At 42.9% G+C, this 21,682-nt stretch overlaps 1 protein-coding gene across 1 annotated transcript in view; it reads right to left on the reverse strand.

The window, feature by feature from the left end:
* Positions 1–775: 775 nt before the first annotated feature.
* The window catches only part of LOC144229330 (uncharacterized), a gene marked incomplete at its 3' end in the record, with an annotated part of 80,648 nt that continues 59,741 nt past the window's right edge, over positions 776–21,682 (reverse strand). The window contains exons 24-34 of the mRNA XM_077761376.1: positions 19,479–19,662; positions 17,797–17,865; positions 16,506–16,613; positions 15,588–15,806; positions 13,365–13,526; positions 12,182–12,352; positions 11,211–11,354; positions 8,401–8,508; positions 7,094–7,275; positions 6,183–6,246; positions 776–850 (exon numbers count right to left, since the gene is read on the reverse strand). Coding sequence (XP_077617502.1) covers positions 776–850; positions 6,183–6,246; positions 7,094–7,275; positions 8,401–8,508; positions 11,211–11,354; positions 12,182–12,352; positions 13,365–13,526; positions 15,588–15,806; positions 16,506–16,613; positions 17,797–17,865; positions 19,479–19,662 — 1,486 coding nt within the window. The remainder of the gene's footprint in view (positions 851–6,182; positions 6,247–7,093; positions 7,276–8,400; positions 8,509–11,210; positions 11,355–12,181; positions 12,353–13,364; positions 13,527–15,587; positions 15,807–16,505; positions 16,614–17,796; positions 17,866–19,478; positions 19,663–21,682) is intronic.

Raw genomic sequence — 21,682 nt, forward strand, 5'->3', positions numbered from 1 at the left:
AAAAAAAAAAAAAATTCCTACAAGTCAAACCACTAAGTTAAAAAAAAACAACATGTATATTTTGTCAACGGTGGGTCAGGTACTGAAGCCAACCTCAGCCTCAGCATCAAGTGGAGGGCAGGAACCCACAGGTATGTCCCAATCCATTCTGAGGGATTGATTACATGTCAATTGTTGCTGATAAACGAAATACTGTTTTGAACAATTTAGATTCATTGTCAGTGATGAAGTTTAATTTTGGTTTTGGGTTTGGTTTTTAGTAAATGACATATTTAGTAAATGAGCGATTCCATGATATCTCAACAATGGCACTCCCCACTGGCATTCACATATGATTTTCTGAGTAAGAAAGAAAGGGCTAGAAAGACAACTCAAAGCTGTGGTCAGTGGGCACGGTTATTGCTAATGTAGCATTTATAATTCTAGAGACTGGGAAGTGGTCCGGCTTTTAATTGCTTGCAATCATCATTTTTGACCAAGATGTAAAAATCTGGGCATGCCGAGGGAGTGGACTGTTATGTCAACAGCACAGTCATGGGGGCCATGGTGGAAAAAAAGTGAGAATCCCTGGTGTCTAATCCTGATGTCCTTCTAAACCAATGATATGGTGGCCATGCTGATACATAATCCTTCTGAGATGGATCTTAATGGGCAAAGGGGGAAGAAAATGCTGATATAACTATTGCCAGATAGGAGTATGAAGCAATTGTTCTATTTTTCAAACTAAATTTATTACTATTTTTTTGTTTTAATAAGAAAAAATATGTAGGTATACCTGGACATCCAGGGCTGCCTGGTTCTCCCTCTGGACCAGGTGGGCCGAACTGACTAGCAGGGTCCCCTTGCTCTCCTGTAAGTGATAAAATGCACATAATATTATTTAAGAGAATTTAAGTTTTTTCCATACAAGTGACTTAATAACTGTCATATTTGTCTTTAGAGCTTATCTTCAAATGTTCTAGAGGCACTTTTGGAAAAACAGGGTTTTTTTCCTATATAAGAACAATTGGAACCATTGTTGCAAGATGTGATTTAAGCACATGCACACACGTGTGTGCACACACATACACACACACATCGATTTTATAGTACATAAAAATCATAAGAAACTATAGATATCAATAAGTTTGGATTTTTAAATTCCTGAAAGTAATTTCTAATTTAGGTATCTAAGAAATTACTTGGCATTGAGTGACTATATTTTTATACTGTGTTTTAGAAACAAAAAACAGAAATTGCCCTTGGTTTTACTGTTGCAATCACATGTCAAACTCACAAGGATGCTCACCTCAATGTCCTTGTAAAATCAAAATTACAGGGGTGCCTGGGTGGCTCAGTTGGATAAGCATCTGACTCTTGGTTGTGGCTCAGGTCATGATCTCATGGTTCATGGGTTCGAGCCCTGTATCAGACTCTGTGCTGACTGTGGAACCTGCTTGGGATTCTCTCTCTTCCTCTCCCTTTGCCCCTCCCCCACTCATGTTCTCTCTCTACCTTTCTCTGTCTCTCTCTCTCTCAAAATAAACTTTAAAAAAATTACAAAGGCACAGTTTATTGATGACTTCACAAGAAACCACACATTCAAAGGCCACTCCCACCGAACCACAGAGCTGTCCCACACCGCTGCTGCATTCTTCCCAACGCAGGACTTACACTTGGGAGCCTCAAAATGGGGACTAAAAATGGTTGGAATAGGGAGGGGAAGACAATGGATGCAGTTATAAGAGAGAATAAGAGAGTTAATTAGGCATGATGTATACGTCTCACCCACACCCCATTCTAAGGGGTCCCAACCACATATGGTGGAAGTTTCTCTTGTGGCTAATTGCTGGAGGGGTAGGAATCTGGTCTATCTCAGGTCAGTCAGTCTTTTCTTGAGAAGCTGGAATACAAAGTGAGAATTTGAGGCCCTTGGTCATTGAGGCAGCGACCAAAAGGATTATCATGATATAGTTATCATGATGCTTTGATGTAGAGAGTGAGTGTTTGCAATCCATACAAATCCAGAAAGGTCCAGAAAGTATACTGAATAGAGAATAATGAAGCCAGCCGGCAGATAAGTAAGAACCAGCCCTGGGGCGCCTGGGTGGCTCAGGCAATTAAACATCCAACTCTTGATTTCAGCTCAGGTCATGATCTCATGGTTCGTGAGACTGAGCCCCTCATTAGGCTTTGTGCTCACAGTACAGAATCTGCTTGAGATTCTTTCTCTTTCTCTCTGTTTCTCCTCTACTTGCACTCTCTGTCTCAAACATAAACGTTTATAGGAAGGAAGGAAGGAAGGGAGGGAGGGAGGGAGGAAGGGAGGAAGGAAGGAAGGAAGGAAGGAAGGAAGGAAGGAAGAAAACAGCCCATAAAGAAAAGCAGAAAAGTCTCAAAAGAGAAACCAAGGGCTGTCTAAAGGCTGGGTTTCCTTAGCCTTATGTGGGCTTCATGAGAGAGCTCTGACTCCAGATACGATGAGTGCATTTTAATTCCCTGCAAACATGGCCAAAAACAAGTGTGAAGAGAATAAGAAGTAGGTTTGTAGTCTGAGAGAGGTGAAGGGACTATAATAAATGCATAAGTAAGCAGAAGATGAGTGACTTTTAAACCATGAAGCTATAAAGTGTCAACTCAAATAGGAAAACTTCTCTACTTGTAACTATTTCTGAAGAAGATATCTAGGTTATTCTTCCTGAATAAATAAGTGTGCACACTCCCTTGTCTCCTATAGCAATTGTCATATTATTTATGGACAATAAACATGGACAGCATGTTTCATGAGTGGTAAGGGAGATATTTCAGTGGCTCATTAAGAACTCTCTTATATTTTATTTTACTTTTTCTGAGATTATATTTTTCAGTAATCTCTACACCCAACATGGGGCTTGAACTCACAACCCCGAGATCAAGTCACATGCTCTTCTGTCTGAGCCAGCCAGGTGCCCCTGCTCTTTTATATTTTAAAGCTATTCATTTTAATCTGTGATAAAGTAAAATATAACTGCTTACCAAACTTGTGAAGTCACTGATAGTGAAGTTAAAGCTAAGGTTAGAAAGGTGAATCATATTTAAGATTCAAAGAAAAATATTAACCTGATGGTATACAAGGACAGTAACAATGTTAGAGGTTTTATGCAAACACTGGAATTTAAGATATCCTGATTTTTGTTTGTTTGTGTGTCTGAATAAAGGGTTAACGAAACCTCCTTTCTCTAAGAACATTTAAAAAAAATTTTAATGTATACTTATTTTGGAGAGAGAGAGTTAGTGCAAGCAGGGGAGGGGCAGAGAGAGAGAGGGAGACACAGAATCCAAAGCAGGCTCCAGGCTCCTAGCTGTCAGCACGGAGCCTGATGCAGGGCTTGAACTCAAGAGCTCTGAGATCATGACCTGAGCCGAAGCTGGATGCTTAACCAATTGAGCCACCCAGACTCCCCTGTCTAAGAACATTTTTAACCACAGGTAACTTTGTGTTACTGGAGATCTGATTGAGGTAGGATGTCAGTTGTGTTATGAGGCAACATTGTTCTGACACAAGGTAAACCAAGGCCTAGGGGCCAAATCTAACCTGCAGCTTGTGGTAAGCACATTCTTATTGGAACACAGCCACACCCCTTATTTGCATATTGTGTGGCTGCTTCCATGCTATGGAGGCTCTCATGCACAGCTGAGTAGTTGTAACAGAGACCACATAGCTTAAAACACCCGTGGTCTGACCCCTTGAGAAAACATACTTGCTGACCCTTGGCTTATGGTAAACATGACCCAACTGTAAATTACATGTGGCCCAGAAATTCTTAGGCGAAATATTAACACCTGGTAGGAAGTCACGGTCTTGGCCTTCTTGGTGCACTGTGATGCCTGACTCTGGGACACTGAAAGCCATATCCATGGAGTCCTTAGAAGAGATATTGGGTCCTATGGTGCAGAAGGCTTCTAAGCCAAGGTGGACACTGCCCATCGATGTGGGTCTGGTCTTCATGCACCTGAGCTGTCACTTATGGAGCTGCAATCACTACAAAGGTGGCTGAAGGGCCCCCACCAAGGAGAAAGACCTGTGACCTGTGTGCTCTACAGGCACACTGTTCTCTCTCCGGTACCCTTGGATCTGAATGACAAATGTGGATGATTTGTGTCTCGAGTGCTTGACCATCTTGCAGAGTCTAAAAAGAACCGCTGGGTTAGTGTCTAAAATATATAAAGAACTTACATAACCCAATACTCCCCAAAATGAATAATCTGATTAAAACTGGGCAGAAGGCATGAATAGACATTGCTCCAAAGAAGACATCTAGATGGCCAACAGATACATGAGAAGATGCTCAACATCACTTATCACCAGGGAACTGAAATTCAAAACTTCAATGAGATATCACCTCACACCTGTCAGAATCGCTAAAATTAACACCACAAGGAACAACAGGTGTTGGGGAGGCTAAAGAGAAAGGGGAAGTCTCTTGCACTGTTGGTGGGAATGCAAACTGGGGTAGCCACTGTGGAAAACAGTATGGAGGTTCCTCAAAAAGATAAAAATAGAAGTACCTTATGACCTAGTAATCGTACTACTAGGTATTTATCCAAAGAATACGAAAGTACCAATTCAAAGGGATACATGCTCCCCAATATTTATAGCAGCATTATCCACAATAACCAAATTATAGAAAGAGTCCAAGCATCCATCATTTGATGTGTGGATAAAGAACATATGTTGCGGCTGTAATCATCAAGACAGTATGGTATTGGCACAAAAATAGACACATAGACCAATGGAATAGAATTGAGAACTCAGAATTCAACCCAAAAGTATACAGCCAACTAATCTTTGACAAAGCAGGAAAGAGTATCCAATGGAAAAAAGACAGCCTCTTTAACAGATGGTGCTGGGAGAACTGGACAGCAACGTGCAGAAGAATGAACCTAGATCATTTTCTCACACCATGCACAAAAATAAACTCAAAATGGATAAAGGACCTGAACATGAGACAGGAAACCACCAAAACCCTAGAGGAGAAAGCAGGAAACAACCTCCTTGAGCTCAACCGCAGCAATTTCTTACTTGACACATCCCCAAAGGCAAGGAAATCAAAAGCAAAAATGAACTCCAGGGATCTCATCAAGATTAAAAGCTTCTGCATGGCAAAGGAAACAATCCATAAAACTAATAGGCAGCCGACAAAATGGGAAAAGATAGTTACAAATGACATATCAGATAAAGGGTTAGTATCCAAAATCTATAAGGAACTCACCAAACTCCACACCCAAAAAACAAACAATCCAGTGAAGAAATGAGCAGAAGATTATGAACAGACACTTCTCCAAACAGGACATCCAGACATGGCCAACAGACACATGAAATGATGCTCAGCATCCCTCCTCATCAGGNGGGGGAGAGAGGTGGGGAGACAAACCATGAGAGACTCTTGAATGCTGAGAAAAAAACTGAGGACTGATTGGTATAGGGGGGAGGGGAAGGGGGGTGATGGGCATGGAGGAGGGCACTATTGGAGATGAGCACTGAGTGTTATATGGAAACCAAATTGACAATAAACTATTTAATAAAAAAATAAAAAATTTAAAAACTTTAAAAAAGAAGATGTGGTGTGTGTGTGTGTGTGTGTGTGTGTGTGTGTGTTGTACATACATATAAATATACATATATTCATATTTATGGAACAGAATATTATATTACTCAGCCACCAAAATGAATGAAATCTCAGCATCTACAACAACATGGATGGAGCTAGAGAATATTATGCTAAGCAAAATAGGTCAGAGAAAGATAAATACCATATGATTTCATTCATATGTGGAATTTAAGAAACAAAACAAATGAGCAAAAGGGAAAAAAAGAGAGAGGCAACCTTTAACTATAGAGAACAAACTGATGGTTACTAGAAAGTGGAGCAGGGTTGGGGGAAATAGGTGACGGGGATTACGAAGTGCACTTGTCATGATAATCACTGCGTATGTATGGACGTGTGGAATCACCATATTGTACACTTGAACTAATATTACACTGTATGTTAACTAACTGGAATGTAACTAAAAACTTAAAAGATGATAAAAAGAAGCCCTTGGATGTTGCTGTTTGTTTGATGGATTTAACTTTTCATTTGTGCCAAATGTGCATGTTCGTGGTGTTATGAACACCCAGGACTCGAAGGCTGGTGGACGGCTGCTGTATTTCCAAAGCATACCTTTAGGGCCTTTCTTTCCATCGATTCCTGAAAGTCCAGGGGACCCTGGAGAACCTGGCTCACCCTGAGAGTTTAAAACAAAAGACCTTGTTTGGTTTCAAATACAAATAGCACATTCATAACATGATCCAGTTATAATCTTCCATGACCAATGCCCATATATTTGCAGTGGTAAAGAAAATTGGAAATGCATTACAGGCAATACTGCTTCATGCTTCTAGCTTTTAAAAGTTGCTAAAAGCCCAGAATTACAGGTACCAATGGGTAGCGTACAATTCTCTATCCTTGATTGCAAAATAGTAATTGCATCACGTGACTTGAATTTTAAGTTTCAAATGAGCAAACTGAGACCAATAAAATATTGTTAGAAGACATTTTTTTTTACCACTTTAAAAAATCTATTTGATTCCAAAAGATGGGTAGCAAATTACATACATCTTCTAGAAGTTATGATGTAGGCTCCTACATGCATTGGACCTGTTGGTTTCCAAGGGGGTATTTTACTCATGGTTCTGAAGACCAAATGTATTTACAGCAAAATCTATCATATCTGCAATTCGATAGGAAGGCTTAGTAACCAGAATTTGGGTTATATTTCAGATGATTCTTTACTCTGATAAACCATTAGTCATGAGAGAAATTTCTGTGGAGCTGTTTAAACTAGGCTGGGGGTGCAGCACATAAAGTAAGTGGCTGGGTCATCTGTTAGGAGAAATAGTAATGAACACTGGCCAAAACCTATAGTTACATCATGGCCTTCCAGAAGGCTCCATCCTTCCTTTGGCATATCCCTTATACTCTAAAAGCTGGTTAAAGGGCAATGATGTATACTGGAAATTGTGACTCCTTGTCAGCATCCCGAGCGCCAAAGGATTTTATTATTTCTTTCCTCCCCAACAGCAGCCACTTACCTGGTCACCTGGGAAGCCCGGAAAACCAATAATCCCTCTGAGCCCGGGTGAGCCTGGAGGGCCTGGGGCTCCAGGGAGCCCCGGCTGCCCGGTTCTACCAGGCTCCCCTCTGTGAAATCCAGGTGGTCCATATCTTCCCGGCTCTCCTCTCCTCCCCTGCATCCCAGGATGGCCTTTATCACCTGATGGGGTTGGAAGTGTTAACAAACCTCTTTGAGGATGTCCTGGGCCGGGCAATAGGGAGGCTGAGGGTTTGGGTCCTACATTTAGGAGATGAAGCCAAAGGTTTTGGGAATCCGAATTCCTGCCCTAAGCCGTATGGTGATGGTTTTTGGCTTCAGTGAAAGAAGCGCCCGCGAAGTGACCTGGGGAACCCAAGAGAGGAACGGGTATGCGGGGGTTATTCGCTTTCACGCCCCCATTTTACGAAGGACGAAGAACCTCAGAGCAGTTAAAAGACATTCGTGCCCTGACAGCCAGTTCAGGAGACAGCCAAGACAAGAGGCGGGCTTCATGCAGACTAACTGTGAACTTGGGAAAGATAATACACATGTGGCGGTCAAAATCCTGGCCACACTGTGTTTCTGAGGAGCAGGAGCACAGGCATCGGGGTGATGGTGAGAAAGGCAGAGTTGGGCTGCCCAACCCCCCGATCTGCTGATTGAGGATCTGCGTTTCCACAAGAGCCGAAGGGGTTCATATGCACATTGAAGACTGAGAAGTCCTGGTCAAAATGACCTAGACAATCAATTTCAATCATTAAAATTATTTGGGGCACACGGTGGCTCAGGTGGTCAGGCATCTGACTCTTGAATTCCACTCAGGTCATGATCTCACGGTTGGTGAGTTTCAGCCCCTCATCAGGCTCTGCGCTGACAGCACAGAGCCTGCTTGGGATTCGCTCTCTCCCTCTCTGCCCCTCCCCTGCTTGTGTTCTCTCTCTCAAAATAAATAAATAAACTTAAAAAAATAAAATTGTTCATTTTTATAGCAGTCACCAAAAACAGGGGTACTTTAAACCTGGAACTGGCATTGTATGTATAATCTTAGGGTTGATCTTAGTTTGAATTGTCCAAACCTATACATACCTATGAATTTGATGTTCTGGCCCAGAAAAGCAAAAGAAAAATGCAGGGTGAGGTTAATCTGGGTGTACTTATATACCCAGTTATAGATCTTAGAAATGTGACCTTTCCTAATCTCAGCATCATTAGGAAAGCTGTCTGTATGCTTGCTTATTTGAATGACCCAAAAAGAAGTCTACTCATTTGATACAGTTAAAAAAAAAAAAAAAAATAAGTGCTTACCTTCCTCTCCTGGGAATCCACTATCTCCAGGAGGTCCAGGTTCTCCGGTTTCCCCCTTTAGGGAAATTACGGCCATCTCTCCTTCATCTCCTGGGGGTCCCTGTGCTCCTAGAGATATTAATGATGCAAGTGAAGGAAACCAGAAACCCCACACATGTGGTTCTTCAGCTATAGCACTTCACGCCCAGTTTGGGGATCCACATCTCAACTAAACCCTACTTATGTTCATAGCTTGCACGGTGTCAATACTGTCGACTGATTTGCCTAAAGGAAGGACCGTGCCTTTTATATTCCTCTCTCAACTTGTCCGGCAACAGGGTCTGGTGTACAGGGAGTGACCAGTGAGTGTGTGCTAATACAACCGAATGGGCCTCGGAGGTTGAAGTTTAAAAAGACAGGCTTGAAAAGTCCCAAATCGAAAATATGTCACATTTAAATATCCTGTTTAATGTGAATTGCCCATCTTGTATTTTTCAGTTGCCTGTCCTCCCCTCCCTTCCTGGCCACACTCTGTTATTTTCCTTACATTAAAAGAACACTTATTTGGACTTGCTTCTCCACATAGAGAATTCTGAAAGGTAGGAAAAATATATGATGTTTCTATTTGATTTTGTAAACACTGTCCTGTTGGGGGAATGTGTTCAAGTGGGCTCATACCAGCAGCGTGAGAGCCGGTTATTAACAATCCAAGAATATTGTAAGCCAGCTGTTAAGCCATTGGCAGCTTTAAAACAAGAACAAAAACAAACAAACAAACAAAAAAACAGCCATGGTGGGAATATTTACACCACGAGAGCAAACAAAAATCAGGGCATTTTTTAAAAAGTTTTTATTTATTTCAATTCCAGTTCGTTAAAACACGGTGTAATATTCTTTCTTATTTTTTTTTAATCTCGAAGACCGTAATAGCATAGCAAACATCACTCAGTCTAAGCTAGCAAAGAGTGTGTGATTCCTTGATTCTACGTAATAAACGTACAGGTTAGTAAAACAAAAAAATTATAGTAGAATCAATCAAGTAGGAAGTAAAAGTAATTAGAATGGGGTGTCTGGGTGGTTCAGTCAGTTAAGTATCTGACTCTTGACTTTCGGTTCAGATCATGATCTCACTGCTTGTGAGATCCAGCCCCACATCAGGCTCCGCACTGATAGCGCAGAGACTCCTCAAAATGTTCTCTCCCTCTTTCTCTCTCACTCTGCCCCTCCCCCCTCTTGTTGTCTGTCTCTCTCTCAAAATAAATAAATAAACCTAAAAAAAAGAAGTAAAGGTAATTTGAATTTTATAGGAGGCTATTTACCCAGAAGGCTTTAAGGACAAAAAAACTTTTTTCTAAAAATTGTCAAGCATTCATTCTCAGCCCTGGAAATGAATATTTTTCTTCACTCACTGCAGCTGCATGGCTAAGCGGTAAAAGTAAATATTTATCAGGGACGGGCACAGAACATTTAAACCAGTGGTCTTGCAACTTTTAGCTTTTAATAGCAATGACAACTCTTTCTTTAAATGAAGCTCAGGGGAGCCATAACGCACAGCTTCTCCTAGTTTTGAGTCAGCAAACTGGGGAGCCAAATCCCACCTGTGGCCTGTTTATGTAGAATCCATGAGCTATGAATGGTTTTTATGCTTTTAAACTGTTAGGGGGGAAATTCAAGATGAGAATAATATTTTATGACATGTGAAAATTAAATGAAATTCAAATTCAGTGTCCATGAATAAAATCTGATTGGAATACAGCTATGTTAGTGTGTTTCCCTACTGTCTCTGGCTGCTTTCATGCTACCAAAGCTGACCTGAGTGGTTTAATCAGAGACTATATAGCCTGCAAGGCCTAAAAAATATTTGCTATCTGGCTCTTTATTTAAAAAATTAAGTTTTCTTTTGTAAAAAGAAGAAAGAGAGAGAGAGAGAGTGAAGGAAGGAAGGAAAGGAAGGAAGGAAGGAAGGAAGGAAGGAAGAAGGAAAGAAGGAAGAAAGAAAGAAAGAAAGAAAGAAAGAAAGAAAGAAAGGAAGGAAGGAAAGAAGGAAAGAAGGAAAGAAAGAAGGAAGGAAAGAAGGAAAGAAAGAAAGAAAAAGAGAAAGAAAGAAAGAAAGGAAGGAAGGAAGAAAGAAGGAAAGAAGAAAGAAAGAAAGAAAGAAAGAAAAAGAAAGAAAGAAGGAAAGAAAGAAGGAAAGGAAAGAAAGAAAAAGAAATAAAAAGAAAGAAAGAAAGAAAGGAAGGAAGGGAAGGAAAGGAAGAAAGAAAAAAGAAAGAAAAAAATTGAAATAGGGTTTGGGGACCAGGAGCCCTACCTGCACCCCCTTCCCGTAGGTGAGAAAATTCTCTCAAACTCAATAGCTATAAATCAAAGCACTTCTGGGTTTCCCCCCCCATTCATAGAGCAATTCATTTATCAGCTATAGGCAACATGATTGAGAGGTAAAGAAAATGCAGTGGTTTAAAATTCTAAAACAAACGACAGCAATCTAAAAAGAAAAGGAATCCAAGCTTCAGGACAGTCCCATTTATTTTTCTTTTTTTAAACTGTTTTAAGTATTTGTTTATTTACTTTGAGAGAAAGAGTGCACACGTGGGAAGGGAGAAGGGCAGAGAGAGAGGGAAAGAGAGAATCCCAAGCAGGTTCCATGCTGTTAGCATTGAGCTGTACTTGGGCCTTGAACTCATGAACCGAAATCAAGAGCTGGACACTTAACTGACTGAGCCACCCAGGCATCCCAAGTCCCATTTATTTCTCAAAGACCATATTTATCCATTCTGAACACACGCCAGAAACAAGGCATGTTGCATCATCGTGCTGTTAACTGCATTTACCTTTGACGCCTTTCATGCCCCGGTCTCCGAGCAAGCCAGGCCGACCCCTCTCTCCTGGTTCCCCCTTAGTGCCAGGGTCCCCCTCCAGGCCAGGCTTTCCTCTCTCTCCTGGAAAACCTGGGAAGCCAGGCAGCCCCTGGGATCCTGATGAAATGAGAAGATGAATTTTTAGAAAAGCCATTTTTTTTATAGTTTATTGTCAAGTTGGTTTTTATATACCACCCAGTGCTCATCCCGACAAGTGCCCTCCTCCATGCCCATCACCCCCCTTTCCCTCCCCCCCACACCCATCAGCCTTCAGTTTGTTCTCGGCATTCAAGAGCCTCTCATGGTTTGCTTCCCTCCCTCTCCCCCACTAGTTTTTCCTTCTTCTCCCGTTTCGTCCTCCGTTAACTTCCTCCTAGAAAAGCCATTTTAAGAGCTATTTTGCTTCCTAGACCTGTGTTCCTTGCTGTCAGTGTGGAGATGTGCCCGCACCCATATCTCAGCGTGTACTGAACAACCACGGTCAGCCTCACCGCATATGAGGGCTGTGCGCTCCTACTCAATTCTCTGCCCCACAGAGCTGAAGTGCAAGCCTTTATGCTTTCTGAGCCCTGATCCCATAATGCTTTAAAAGAACCAGGAGCCAGGGATGCAGGGCCGGAGGGTGGGGGCTCATCCAAAACACAAGCACATTAGCTCTGACCCTGTACTTTATCAGCTCTACCCAGTCTGTCGAGCACAAGTGTTTATGGGTTCTGTGGACTTAACACCAGCACCCACCTTCTCCCATTTACCTACCCCGAAACATTCTGCCGCTGGAAAAAACAATATAGAGGATAAGAAGAAGGGAGCTGTCACCAAGGGAAGGACAAAATCAGGCCGATGTAACAGTAAATTCAATAGTATGATCATATGTAACAGTCTTCAGCTGGCAGTGGACTTGAGGTTTATACAATAGGGGGAAACAATGGAAAAGCACTACCCACCCTTTGGGCCCGGAAGACCAGGCAGTCCGTCATCACCTAAGGGGCCTGGGATTCCTGGGGGTCCTGGGGCTCCATCTACCCCTGGCCGTCCCGGGACTCCAGGGAGGCCCTTCATTCCAGCTGGACCAGGAGGCCCCACATCCCCTCGCTGTCCTTTCCAACCTGGGGCACCTGAGACAAACCACAATACGTATGAAGACTGGAAAATGGCTTTGCACACAGAGCAGAAAAGAAAAAAAAATCGTGATAGCTGGAATCGCATCTCTGTGCCTGGTTATCAGCTCGAACCACAGTGGCAAGCCTCTGTCAGTCTAAGAACCTATTTCTCTGGCTGCTAGAAAAAGAAAGGCGGGTGACGTGAATACCAATTTCCCAATAGAAATACACGAGTGCTACAAAGAGCATTTTAAAAATGGAAAATGGATCAGGGTGAAGAACAGAACTCTTATTTGCATCTACTCTTGAAACGAATACAAGAAAACTTTCCGGGTGTTTCCTGAAGCTATGGCCAAGTGAACCTTACTCAGGGTGTTCACCAGAAAGGATTGTAGAAATCACAGCAACGTTCATCTAGTATCATGGGAGCTAGAAAGAAGGCCCCGTCATGGCAGGGATGACCCCAATCTGGCTCTGATGCACGGAGAGGGCAGATTCCTGCATGTAGATGAATGCAATAGGATTTGAATAACAGGTGACAAACCACATGAACCACATGGTGAAATGGAGCTCGCACTGGAAGTAGCCCTCTAGCACCTTGTGTTGAGAGATACCTCTTCCTGGGTCTCTCCGACCCCTACATGTGCTGCTGGGTGTGCCAAGAATACAATGTCCTGGCCACTCTTGACCTGGGCTACTTCTCAAGGCTGGGCTGCCCTACAGGCGGCTCTAAAGCACCAGTTCCCCAGGCACAGGGCTCCTCTCAGATGCTGCACCCGACTGCACGTGTAACACCCATCTAACCCCACTTCTGCTGCCCCCATATCGCTAGGGGGACGAGGGGAAATGACACGAGCCACCAGGAAGCTCATGCTACGTGCCATTCTGTGAATAGTATAGTCTTTGTCTCTGCCCCCAAGAGGCTTGGTTCCGTCCATCCATAAAAGAGCAGCAGGTGATCTTATTCCGTGGTGAGCAGGGGCAAGGGGCAGACCGTTCAGAGGTCTTGACATGTGCTGACACTTACCTGGACTGCCCGGAGCCCCAGGGAGTCCCGGCTGCCCTGGTGTCCCTGGGGCGCCTCTCTCACAGGACTGGCCAGGTGGGCCTGGGATCCCGGGGAACCCAGCGCTTCCCTCTCTGCCTCTGGGCCCTTTGAGTCCTGGGAACCCGGGCAAGCCAGCTGGCCCTGAAATGATACAAGACACTCATGACTCTGAGGACATGAAACTCTACAGAGTCAGCCTGCGACAAAAGACTCATGTATATCAATCCCAGAAGGGAATGTTTTGATCCTGGCTCAGCGCTCACAGAAGTTAAGTCTCTCAAAGGATTTTCTTATCATAGATGGTGGTGAGCTCCACACGAATGGGAAAACCATGCATTACCAAGAGAGTTTCTTGATAAGGTTATGTAGATGACAAAGAAGTTGCTTATACTAATCTAAAAACTGTGCAGTTCTTGATTTTAATTAACTTCCAATATTGTGGTGGGCTTTACACCAAATCTCCATGCTGATACACTCAGCTTACACTGTATGGCTGTGCTTTTTGTAAGATATTTCATCACTGGAACTCTTAAATTTCTATTGATTGGAAAAGCAGTGTCATAATTTTCAGGGGAAAAAAAATCCCCCATCATTCCAAGCCCTAACCTAAATCTATTTTATTTTTCCGAGTTTTCATTATACTTTTGTTCATATGTTTACATTTTTCAAGTAGTAATCACAGCACACACTCAACTGTTGGATTATTTCACATTGCATATTAATCTGCAAATGTTTTCAATTTTGTTGTAATCCTTACAAATATAATTTTAATTGCTAATAGCTGAATAGTATTTCTTTGAGAGAGAAAGTGTGTGCGTGTGTGTACATGTGTGTATGACTTAACTCTATTCCCATTTGTTCCTCTAATGTGAATGATATAAGAGTATTTTTTAAATGTTCTGTATTTATTTTGAGAGAGAGAGAGAGAGAGCACATGCATGAGTTAGGAAGGGGCAGAGAGAGGGGAGAGAGAGAATCCCAAGCAGGCTCCGCACCATCAGTGCATCCTGACTCAAGGCCCACGAGCCATGAGATCATGACTGGAGCCAAAATCAAGAGTCAGACGTTCAGCCAACTCAGCCACCCAGTCGCCCCCAAGAGTATTTTCACATTAATCTTCATCTTCTGCCACACACATCTCTCAGATACATTTTCACAAGTGAGATTGCGAATTACTAAGTCAAAATTATTTTTATTGACGCGGATAATATATTATCTTGTTACTTTCCAACTAACTGGGGTTTTGTTTATGAATATTTTGACTTACAAACTACAGAATACATAAGCTCCCTGGTGACCCAGAATGTGGCTTAGTCCCTTGTCCTCCATTCACATTGTATTATGATGCTATAGTGGATACCTAATAAATGTTGGCCCATCCACTGTCAGAAAAGAACCAGAATAGTGTTCGTAAAACTCTAGTCTGGGGTCCACTCTTGGTCACCATCATCCAAAAGCCTAAGTAAGTTCAGACTGGACTGCTGGCCCTCATGCAATTCGGATATGATGAATCAAAATTCCTGAGACCAGAGCCCAGAAGAGGATGATTTTAATGACCCTGCCCCAGGGTTATTTTTAAGTACATGAAATCTGAAGACTTCTGCTGATCCTGAAGAATCCTTGGTGAATTTGGAAATGGATGTGAATCAGTGCCCGGGCCATCTTTCCACCTTCCCCACCTACTGCCCCTGCTAGGACAAAAGTCCTTGCACACTGTCACCTGTCCAGAAAATGCAGCTTGTGTGCCAGGGCCCAGCCCACACCCAGCTCTTCCATGGCATTTCCCTGAACGCCATCTCACCCTGTCTGCCTCCCTGAGCTGCCCTTCCTCTTACAGGTCGTCCTTCAACCTGCCTTTGGCAGTGGGCGGGCTCCCCGGGCCCTGCTCCCTGGGTGATTACAGACCTAACATACTGTCCTGAGTCCGAAGCAGGCAGACGGCCCGTAGCTGCTGAATCAAACTGAACTGACGCACAGTGAGCTGCCCTGGGTTTGAAAGGAACCAGTAAAATGCAAAGGCAACACTAAGGATGCAGGTTTGTAGGTTACTTGAAATGTGACCAGTGCTCGTTTAGAGGGAAGATGCCTGGGGGGGAATCTTGCATTCTAGACTTCCAAGGCTAGATAGTCTCAATAGCCTTCAGGGGCCCGTTGCAGACCAGAGCCAGCTTATGGACCACAGGGACAGCACAGCCCCCATACCTGCAAAGCCTGGGTGTCCTGGGTCACCTCTGTGTCCTTTTGAGCCCGGCACCCCTGAAAGACCTCTGTCTCCCGGGGGGCCTGGGGGGCCATAGGCAGTGTCTCCCATGAGTCCTTTCTGACCATTTGCTCCGCGAGAACCGGGAGCGCCTGGGGGCCCGGGAAGGGAGGACCCCGCTTCACCTCCAAAACCTGGATCTCCCACGTCACCACGGAAACCTGGTGAAAAATGTTGTTGAAATTGTTAAATGTACAAATTCAGAACCAATGCAAACGGAAGACCCATACTTTGATAAAAACACACTTAAAAAAACCCACAGGGGTACGTAATGAAAATTAAGAGTGACTTAATAGGCAATGTTGTTGCTTTGCCACCTTTCATAGAAAAATACATTGTGAGTTTGTTTTTTCCAGAAGCCAAGGAGGTTTCCCTAATTGCTTTCATCCACTGGCAGTCTGTCTGTACTGAGCAGTTTCTACTAAATAACCGGCCAATAATCGTCTATAACTCATGCTTCAGGTGGAAGAAGCCTTGAGGACTTACAAAATTATCAGAACCTAAAAGTTATCAAAACATAGCTAAGACCTTAATGTTTAAAGAAAAAAACATTGCCCCGTGATCTAGGGGTCTGTGGGACATTTGCTTACTAAGGTCAGTTTTAGAGGTCTAAAATGTTTTTTTTCCTTAAATGTTTATTTCTGAGAGAGAGACAGAGCATGAGTAGGGGAGGGGCAGAGAGAGAGGGAGACACAGAGTGCGAAGCAGGCTCCAGGCTCTGAGGTGGCTGTCAGCACAGAGCCCGACACGGGGCTCGAACCCACGAACCATGGATCATGACTTGAGCCGAAGACGGACGCTTAACTGACTGAGCCACCCAGGTGCCCCTACACATTCTTAACTGGAAACTAATTACTTACCAGGTGGGCCAGGTATTTCTGATATTCCTGGTTTGCCACGCTGACCCTTTGGCCCATCCAAACACCTCAACCCTGGGGCTCCCCGAGGGCCCGGAAGTCCCTTTGGTCCTAAATAACAACAACCAAACCCAGACTCAATAAAACACAAATTGAATGAGAACAAAATAAGGTGATTAAAAAAAAAAACAAAAACCTCTATACATCTTTTTCAAAGGGTTTCTACTTTATGGAAGTAAAGATATTACCTTGCCTGATTTACATAATAATTTTATGAATCATGTGCCCAAATAAGTGTTTCAAAGAATACTTCTGTTAATGTACCTTATTTTTTTTAAAAGAAGTTAACGTTTATTTATTTTTGAGAGAGAAAGAGAGACAGAGCATGAGTAAGGGAGGGGCAGAGAGAGAGGGAGACACGGAATCTGAAGCAGGCTCCAGTCTCTGAGCTGTCAGCACAGAGCCTGATGTGGGGGTTGAACCCACAAAACGTGAGATCATGACCTAAGCTGAAGTCAGATGTTTAACTGACTGAGCCGCACAGGCGCCCCTTGTTAATGTACTTTAAACCATACATAAAGGATTCTTCCTGAAAGCCTTTGAGACACACACAAGCACTCAGATGAATCTTCTGGTTCCCCTGCTCCGTCTCAACACAAAATATTCGAGCATAGCCCCTCCTTGTAGGAGGAAAGAGATGTGGCCCTCTGGGTAAAGGCCAAAATCTATTTCCCTGCATTTTACTGAAATTTCTCTCAAATGAAGTATAGGCAAAAACCGCCTATAAAAGGAATTGAGATTTAAAAAAAATAATAAAGAAAAAACCATTCTGAGATTTCCTACTGTAAATTATCTCAGCTAAAATAACTTTAAAGGAGGTACATCTGCCAACTTCAAGTTTGAGTGTTCGTGTCCCTTGAGATTTGGAAAGAAGACAGTAAAACATAATCAGTAAGAAAATTATCATTTTTCACTCTTGGGGCATAGGAAAAGAAAGAAGGTCCAGTTTTAAACTTCTCAAAGAGCAGACGTTTTACTGATATATGATCAAATCAAGGTAAATTTTGTTGCACAGAGATATAAAAGAAACTTAAAAACCCACCTAGAGTGTGCCCAAACCAGTAGACTTGAGCCCCAATGGGAATTACCACAAATACTGTTTTTCCATAGTCCCTCAAAACCTGGTAAGAGTTTTAGAAATATCCTCATTAGTTGCCTGATGATGAACTATCGGTTATCTGTCTTGCTGTTACTCTGGGGGATGTGCAAAACAGTGACTTCTCATTGATCATACCTGGACGTCCATCAAAACCTGGAGGCCCTGGTCTCCCAGGGTAGGTTATGTTACAAGAAATTGTTTCGCCTGGAATGAAAAGAAAAAAAAAAAGTGGCATTCACACAACTGGTAACCCAATGTAACATGAATCTCAAAGACAACTCAATCAAGGTATTGTTTTCATGTAGCATATGTGGAATTCAAGGGAAAAGAAGAGCCCAAGTACCGTTAGATCATTTGAACTACGTTTATTCTGAATTTCTAGAAGCTCAGTCCTGAAATCTGAACATCAATGGTCAGACAGCCATGTTATGTTTATAAGGGGGATAGGAAAAATTATCAAGAAGTATCAGTTTTAAGAGGCTAGAAGAAAATAATGTATTTATAGGCTCAATGATCTCCAATACAATGGAATCAGAAGATTTGGTAAAGCAGGAAATAGCCGCAACATCTGGCACTGAGTGCAGAAGATCTGACTCCCAATTCAGTGTGTAGATGTGGGGCTGGGTGAGATATTAATACCAGCTGCCCTTCAGGGAGGGGCTGCCATGGGTCAGCAACTTCAAATGTATTGCCTCTTGGCTTTTTTAAACGATTCTGCAATACGATCACTGTCATCCCTCATTTTCACTGGTGAAGAAAGTAAGACTCCAAAGCTTGTGCCTTTCAGTTCCCTTCCCCTTTAAAATAGAAGGTATCTCTTTTCTCATAGAAATAATTATAATGTATTACTTCATATGCTCTCAAATCAAAAATGTACCAAGTGAATACAAATACTGTTAGATTTTGATGGGTCCAGAATGATAATCTTAAACCTTACTGAGGACTAAAATATTGCTTTTCTATGTTGTCAAAGCAAGAACCAAAGTTATTATTTCATCCTAAAACTTCACAGTTAATAATGTAGTCCAAGGTATACGTACATATCACAAAAGAAAAAAATCTTAATTCTCCAGCCTTTTCAAAAGTTTTCAGCTATAATACTGCAAGTCACTTTACTATTTAAATTCAAATAACTGTCAAATATATTTGAAATCCCTTCCTTTTATTTTCTTCATAGAATGCCTACAAATGGGGTTTCAAGAACAATGATGTCTGTTTTAAATGAAATACCGGTGTTTTTTATTAAGATACACTGCATCCTCTCAAAAGACTATAAACAAATAGATATTTTGAATACATACGTAAATGTAATGCAGATTGCAGAAGTTGGGATTGAGGGATGAATGAAGACAACTTCAGTATGCAGACAAATAATGCAACAAAGACATTTTAGTATTTTAAGAATTTGTTTTAAATATTGATTGTGCTGTAATGTTTTTATTTGCAATATTCAAGGTCTGAACAGCAGCTTGAAGGAATTTTATTTAGTAATTCTGCTACAACTATAGTAGCTTGGCCCCAGGTGAGGGGACCACTTTAGTTTCCACTATTCTCCGTGACATTCTGTAACACAAAACATTCAAAATTACCTTTCTGGGGGCACCTGGGTGGCTCAGTCGGTTGGGTGGCTGACTTTGGCTCAGGTCATGATCTCACGGTCCGTGAGTTCGAGCCTCGCGTCGGGCTCTGTGCTGACAGCTAGCTCAGAGCCTGGAGCCTGTTTCAGTCTGTGACTCCCTCTCTCTCTGCCCCTTCCCCACTCAAGCTCTGTCTCTCTCTGTCTCAAAAGTAAAATAAACATTAAAAAAAAAAATTACCTTTCTGACCCTTCAAGCCTGCAAGGCCCCTCTCGCCGGGACGGCCTGGAGCTCCTGGTGGCCCCCTCTCTCCTGGTGGGCCGGGAAATCCTAGTCCTGGTTTCCCCTTAGGTCCTGTTCTGCCCGGGGGCCCTGGCAATCCAGGAGACCCTCTATCACCTGGGACTGCATCTTCATGATCCCCCTGGGAATATTGGCATCATGAGTCAATTACCAATCTTTGCAAGTCCATAAACCCAAAGCTGTCATTGTCATCGGCTCTAGAAACACATGGAAAAAGCTCATAATTCCAGTAGACAGTCAATAGCAAACATAATGTTAGATGATTAACTTAGTTTCTTCTTCATCCTTGACATAAATATTTACAAACATATATATGCAATACAGAAAGCTGTGTGTGTTATCTGTTCAAAACAGAATTTAGAAATTTTTTGTTAGGACAACTCTCTAATATTAAATGTAACAAAATACAGAAATATGTCAGCTGAGAGAGGTAAGGTAGAAGGCTTACAAACTGAATAAATAAATTCTTAGGTCTTTGAAATTGTTTTCCTGGATTCTTATGAGAAGATACAGGAATAGACTCGATCACCCTCCACATCTGCAAGTGCAAGCAAAGGGCTGACAAACACTTTACTCTCCTGCTTAAGAATTTGACCTTTGGGGGGCACCTGGGTGGTTCAGTCAGTTAAGCATTCGACTTCAGTTCAGGTCATGATCTCACGGTTCATGGGTTCGAGCCCCACGTCAGGCTCTGTGATGACAGCTGAGAGCCTGGAGCCTGTTTCTGATTCTGTGGCTCCCTCTCTCCCTGACCCTCCCCACTCACATACTCTCTCTCTCTCTCTCACACAAATAAATAAATTTTTTAAAAAAACATTAAAAAAAATATTTTTAAAAAAAGAATTTGACCTTTGGTTCACCATCTTGTTCTATTCCTCTGGAAACTTCATAAAACTTGGATGTCAAATATATTACAAGGCAACATTGCTTATGGTAATGTCAGTCCCTGGCTGCGAAGCTTGCATCTGGCCCGGGAAACTGAAGATCTGTGCAGAGCCCTTGCTGGGGCTTCCTCGGGTGGTGGTTCCTAAAAGCAGCAAGTTCCCCGTGGGGTCCCCGCAAGCTGTGCCCCTGTGGGCAGGTGGCCCTCAAGTCAAGGCTGCTGGCACATGTGCTGCACGTGGTCTCCTTTCATTCCCTCCAACCAAATGAACAGCGACCGGGACTCCTGCATACGAGCAAGGCATGTCTTACGCTACCCTGCTGGCAAGCCAAGGGGTGTGTCTTCTGTCCTCAGTAGCCTGGTCTCACGTGTGGTTGATGATAGTCTTGAGTCTGGATTGTTTCAACGAATCTAGGAAGGCCACTCTAGACCAGTGTAGAAATTCCTCACCTAATGTGATCTATAGATACATTTTGGTTTTTCACAAGTAGATCAGAACCCAAGGGTCATTACTACTCGAGGATGTTGGTTTCTAAATAGTTTCTAAAGTGGAAGAGTAGGGACACCTGGGTGGCTCAGTCAGCTAAGCGTCCGACTTTGGCTTAGGTCATGATTTCACAGTTCATGGGTTCAAGCCCTGCGACGGGCTCTGTGCTGACAGCTCAGAGCCTGGAGCCTGTTTCAGATTCTGTGTCTTCCTCTCTCTCTCTGCCCCTCCTTCCTGTCTCTCTCTCTGACCCTCCTCTGCTCACACTGTCTCTCTCTCTCTTTTTCTCTTTCTCTCTCTCTCTCTCTTTCAGAAATACATACATACATACATACATACATAAATGGAAGAGTAAATGAAACAGGGATTGCCAAATCTAGGGCAGATGTCATTCATGATACCTATCAGCTGAAAGACCAAACAGCCTTACGACCATCTACCCTGATTTGACTTCCAGGCTTCTCTTACTCACATACACCTGTCTGAAGGAGTTCCTATAAATCAGAAGTTAGTCCTGATGTGGGAGCACCTGGGTAGCTCCATCGATTAAGGGTCTGCCTCTTGGCTTTGGCTCAGGTCACAATTTCATGGTTCGTGGGTTCAATCAAGCCTGGTGTCCGGCTCTGCAGCAGGTAGCATGGAGCCTGCTTAGGATTCTCTCTCTCTCTCTCTCTCTCTCTCTCTCTCTCTCTCTCTCTCTCTCTCTCTCTCTCTCTCTCTCTCTCTCTCTCTCTCTCCCCCCCCGCCCCGCCCCTGCTTGTGCTCTCTCTC

The sequence above is a fragment of the Crocuta crocuta genome, unplaced genomic scaffold (genome assembly GCF_008692635.1).
Source record: "Crocuta crocuta isolate KB4526 unplaced genomic scaffold, BGI_CrCroc_1.0 scaffold516, whole genome shotgun sequence".
Taxonomy (NCBI): Eukaryota; Metazoa; Chordata; class Mammalia; order Carnivora; family Hyaenidae; genus Crocuta; species Crocuta crocuta.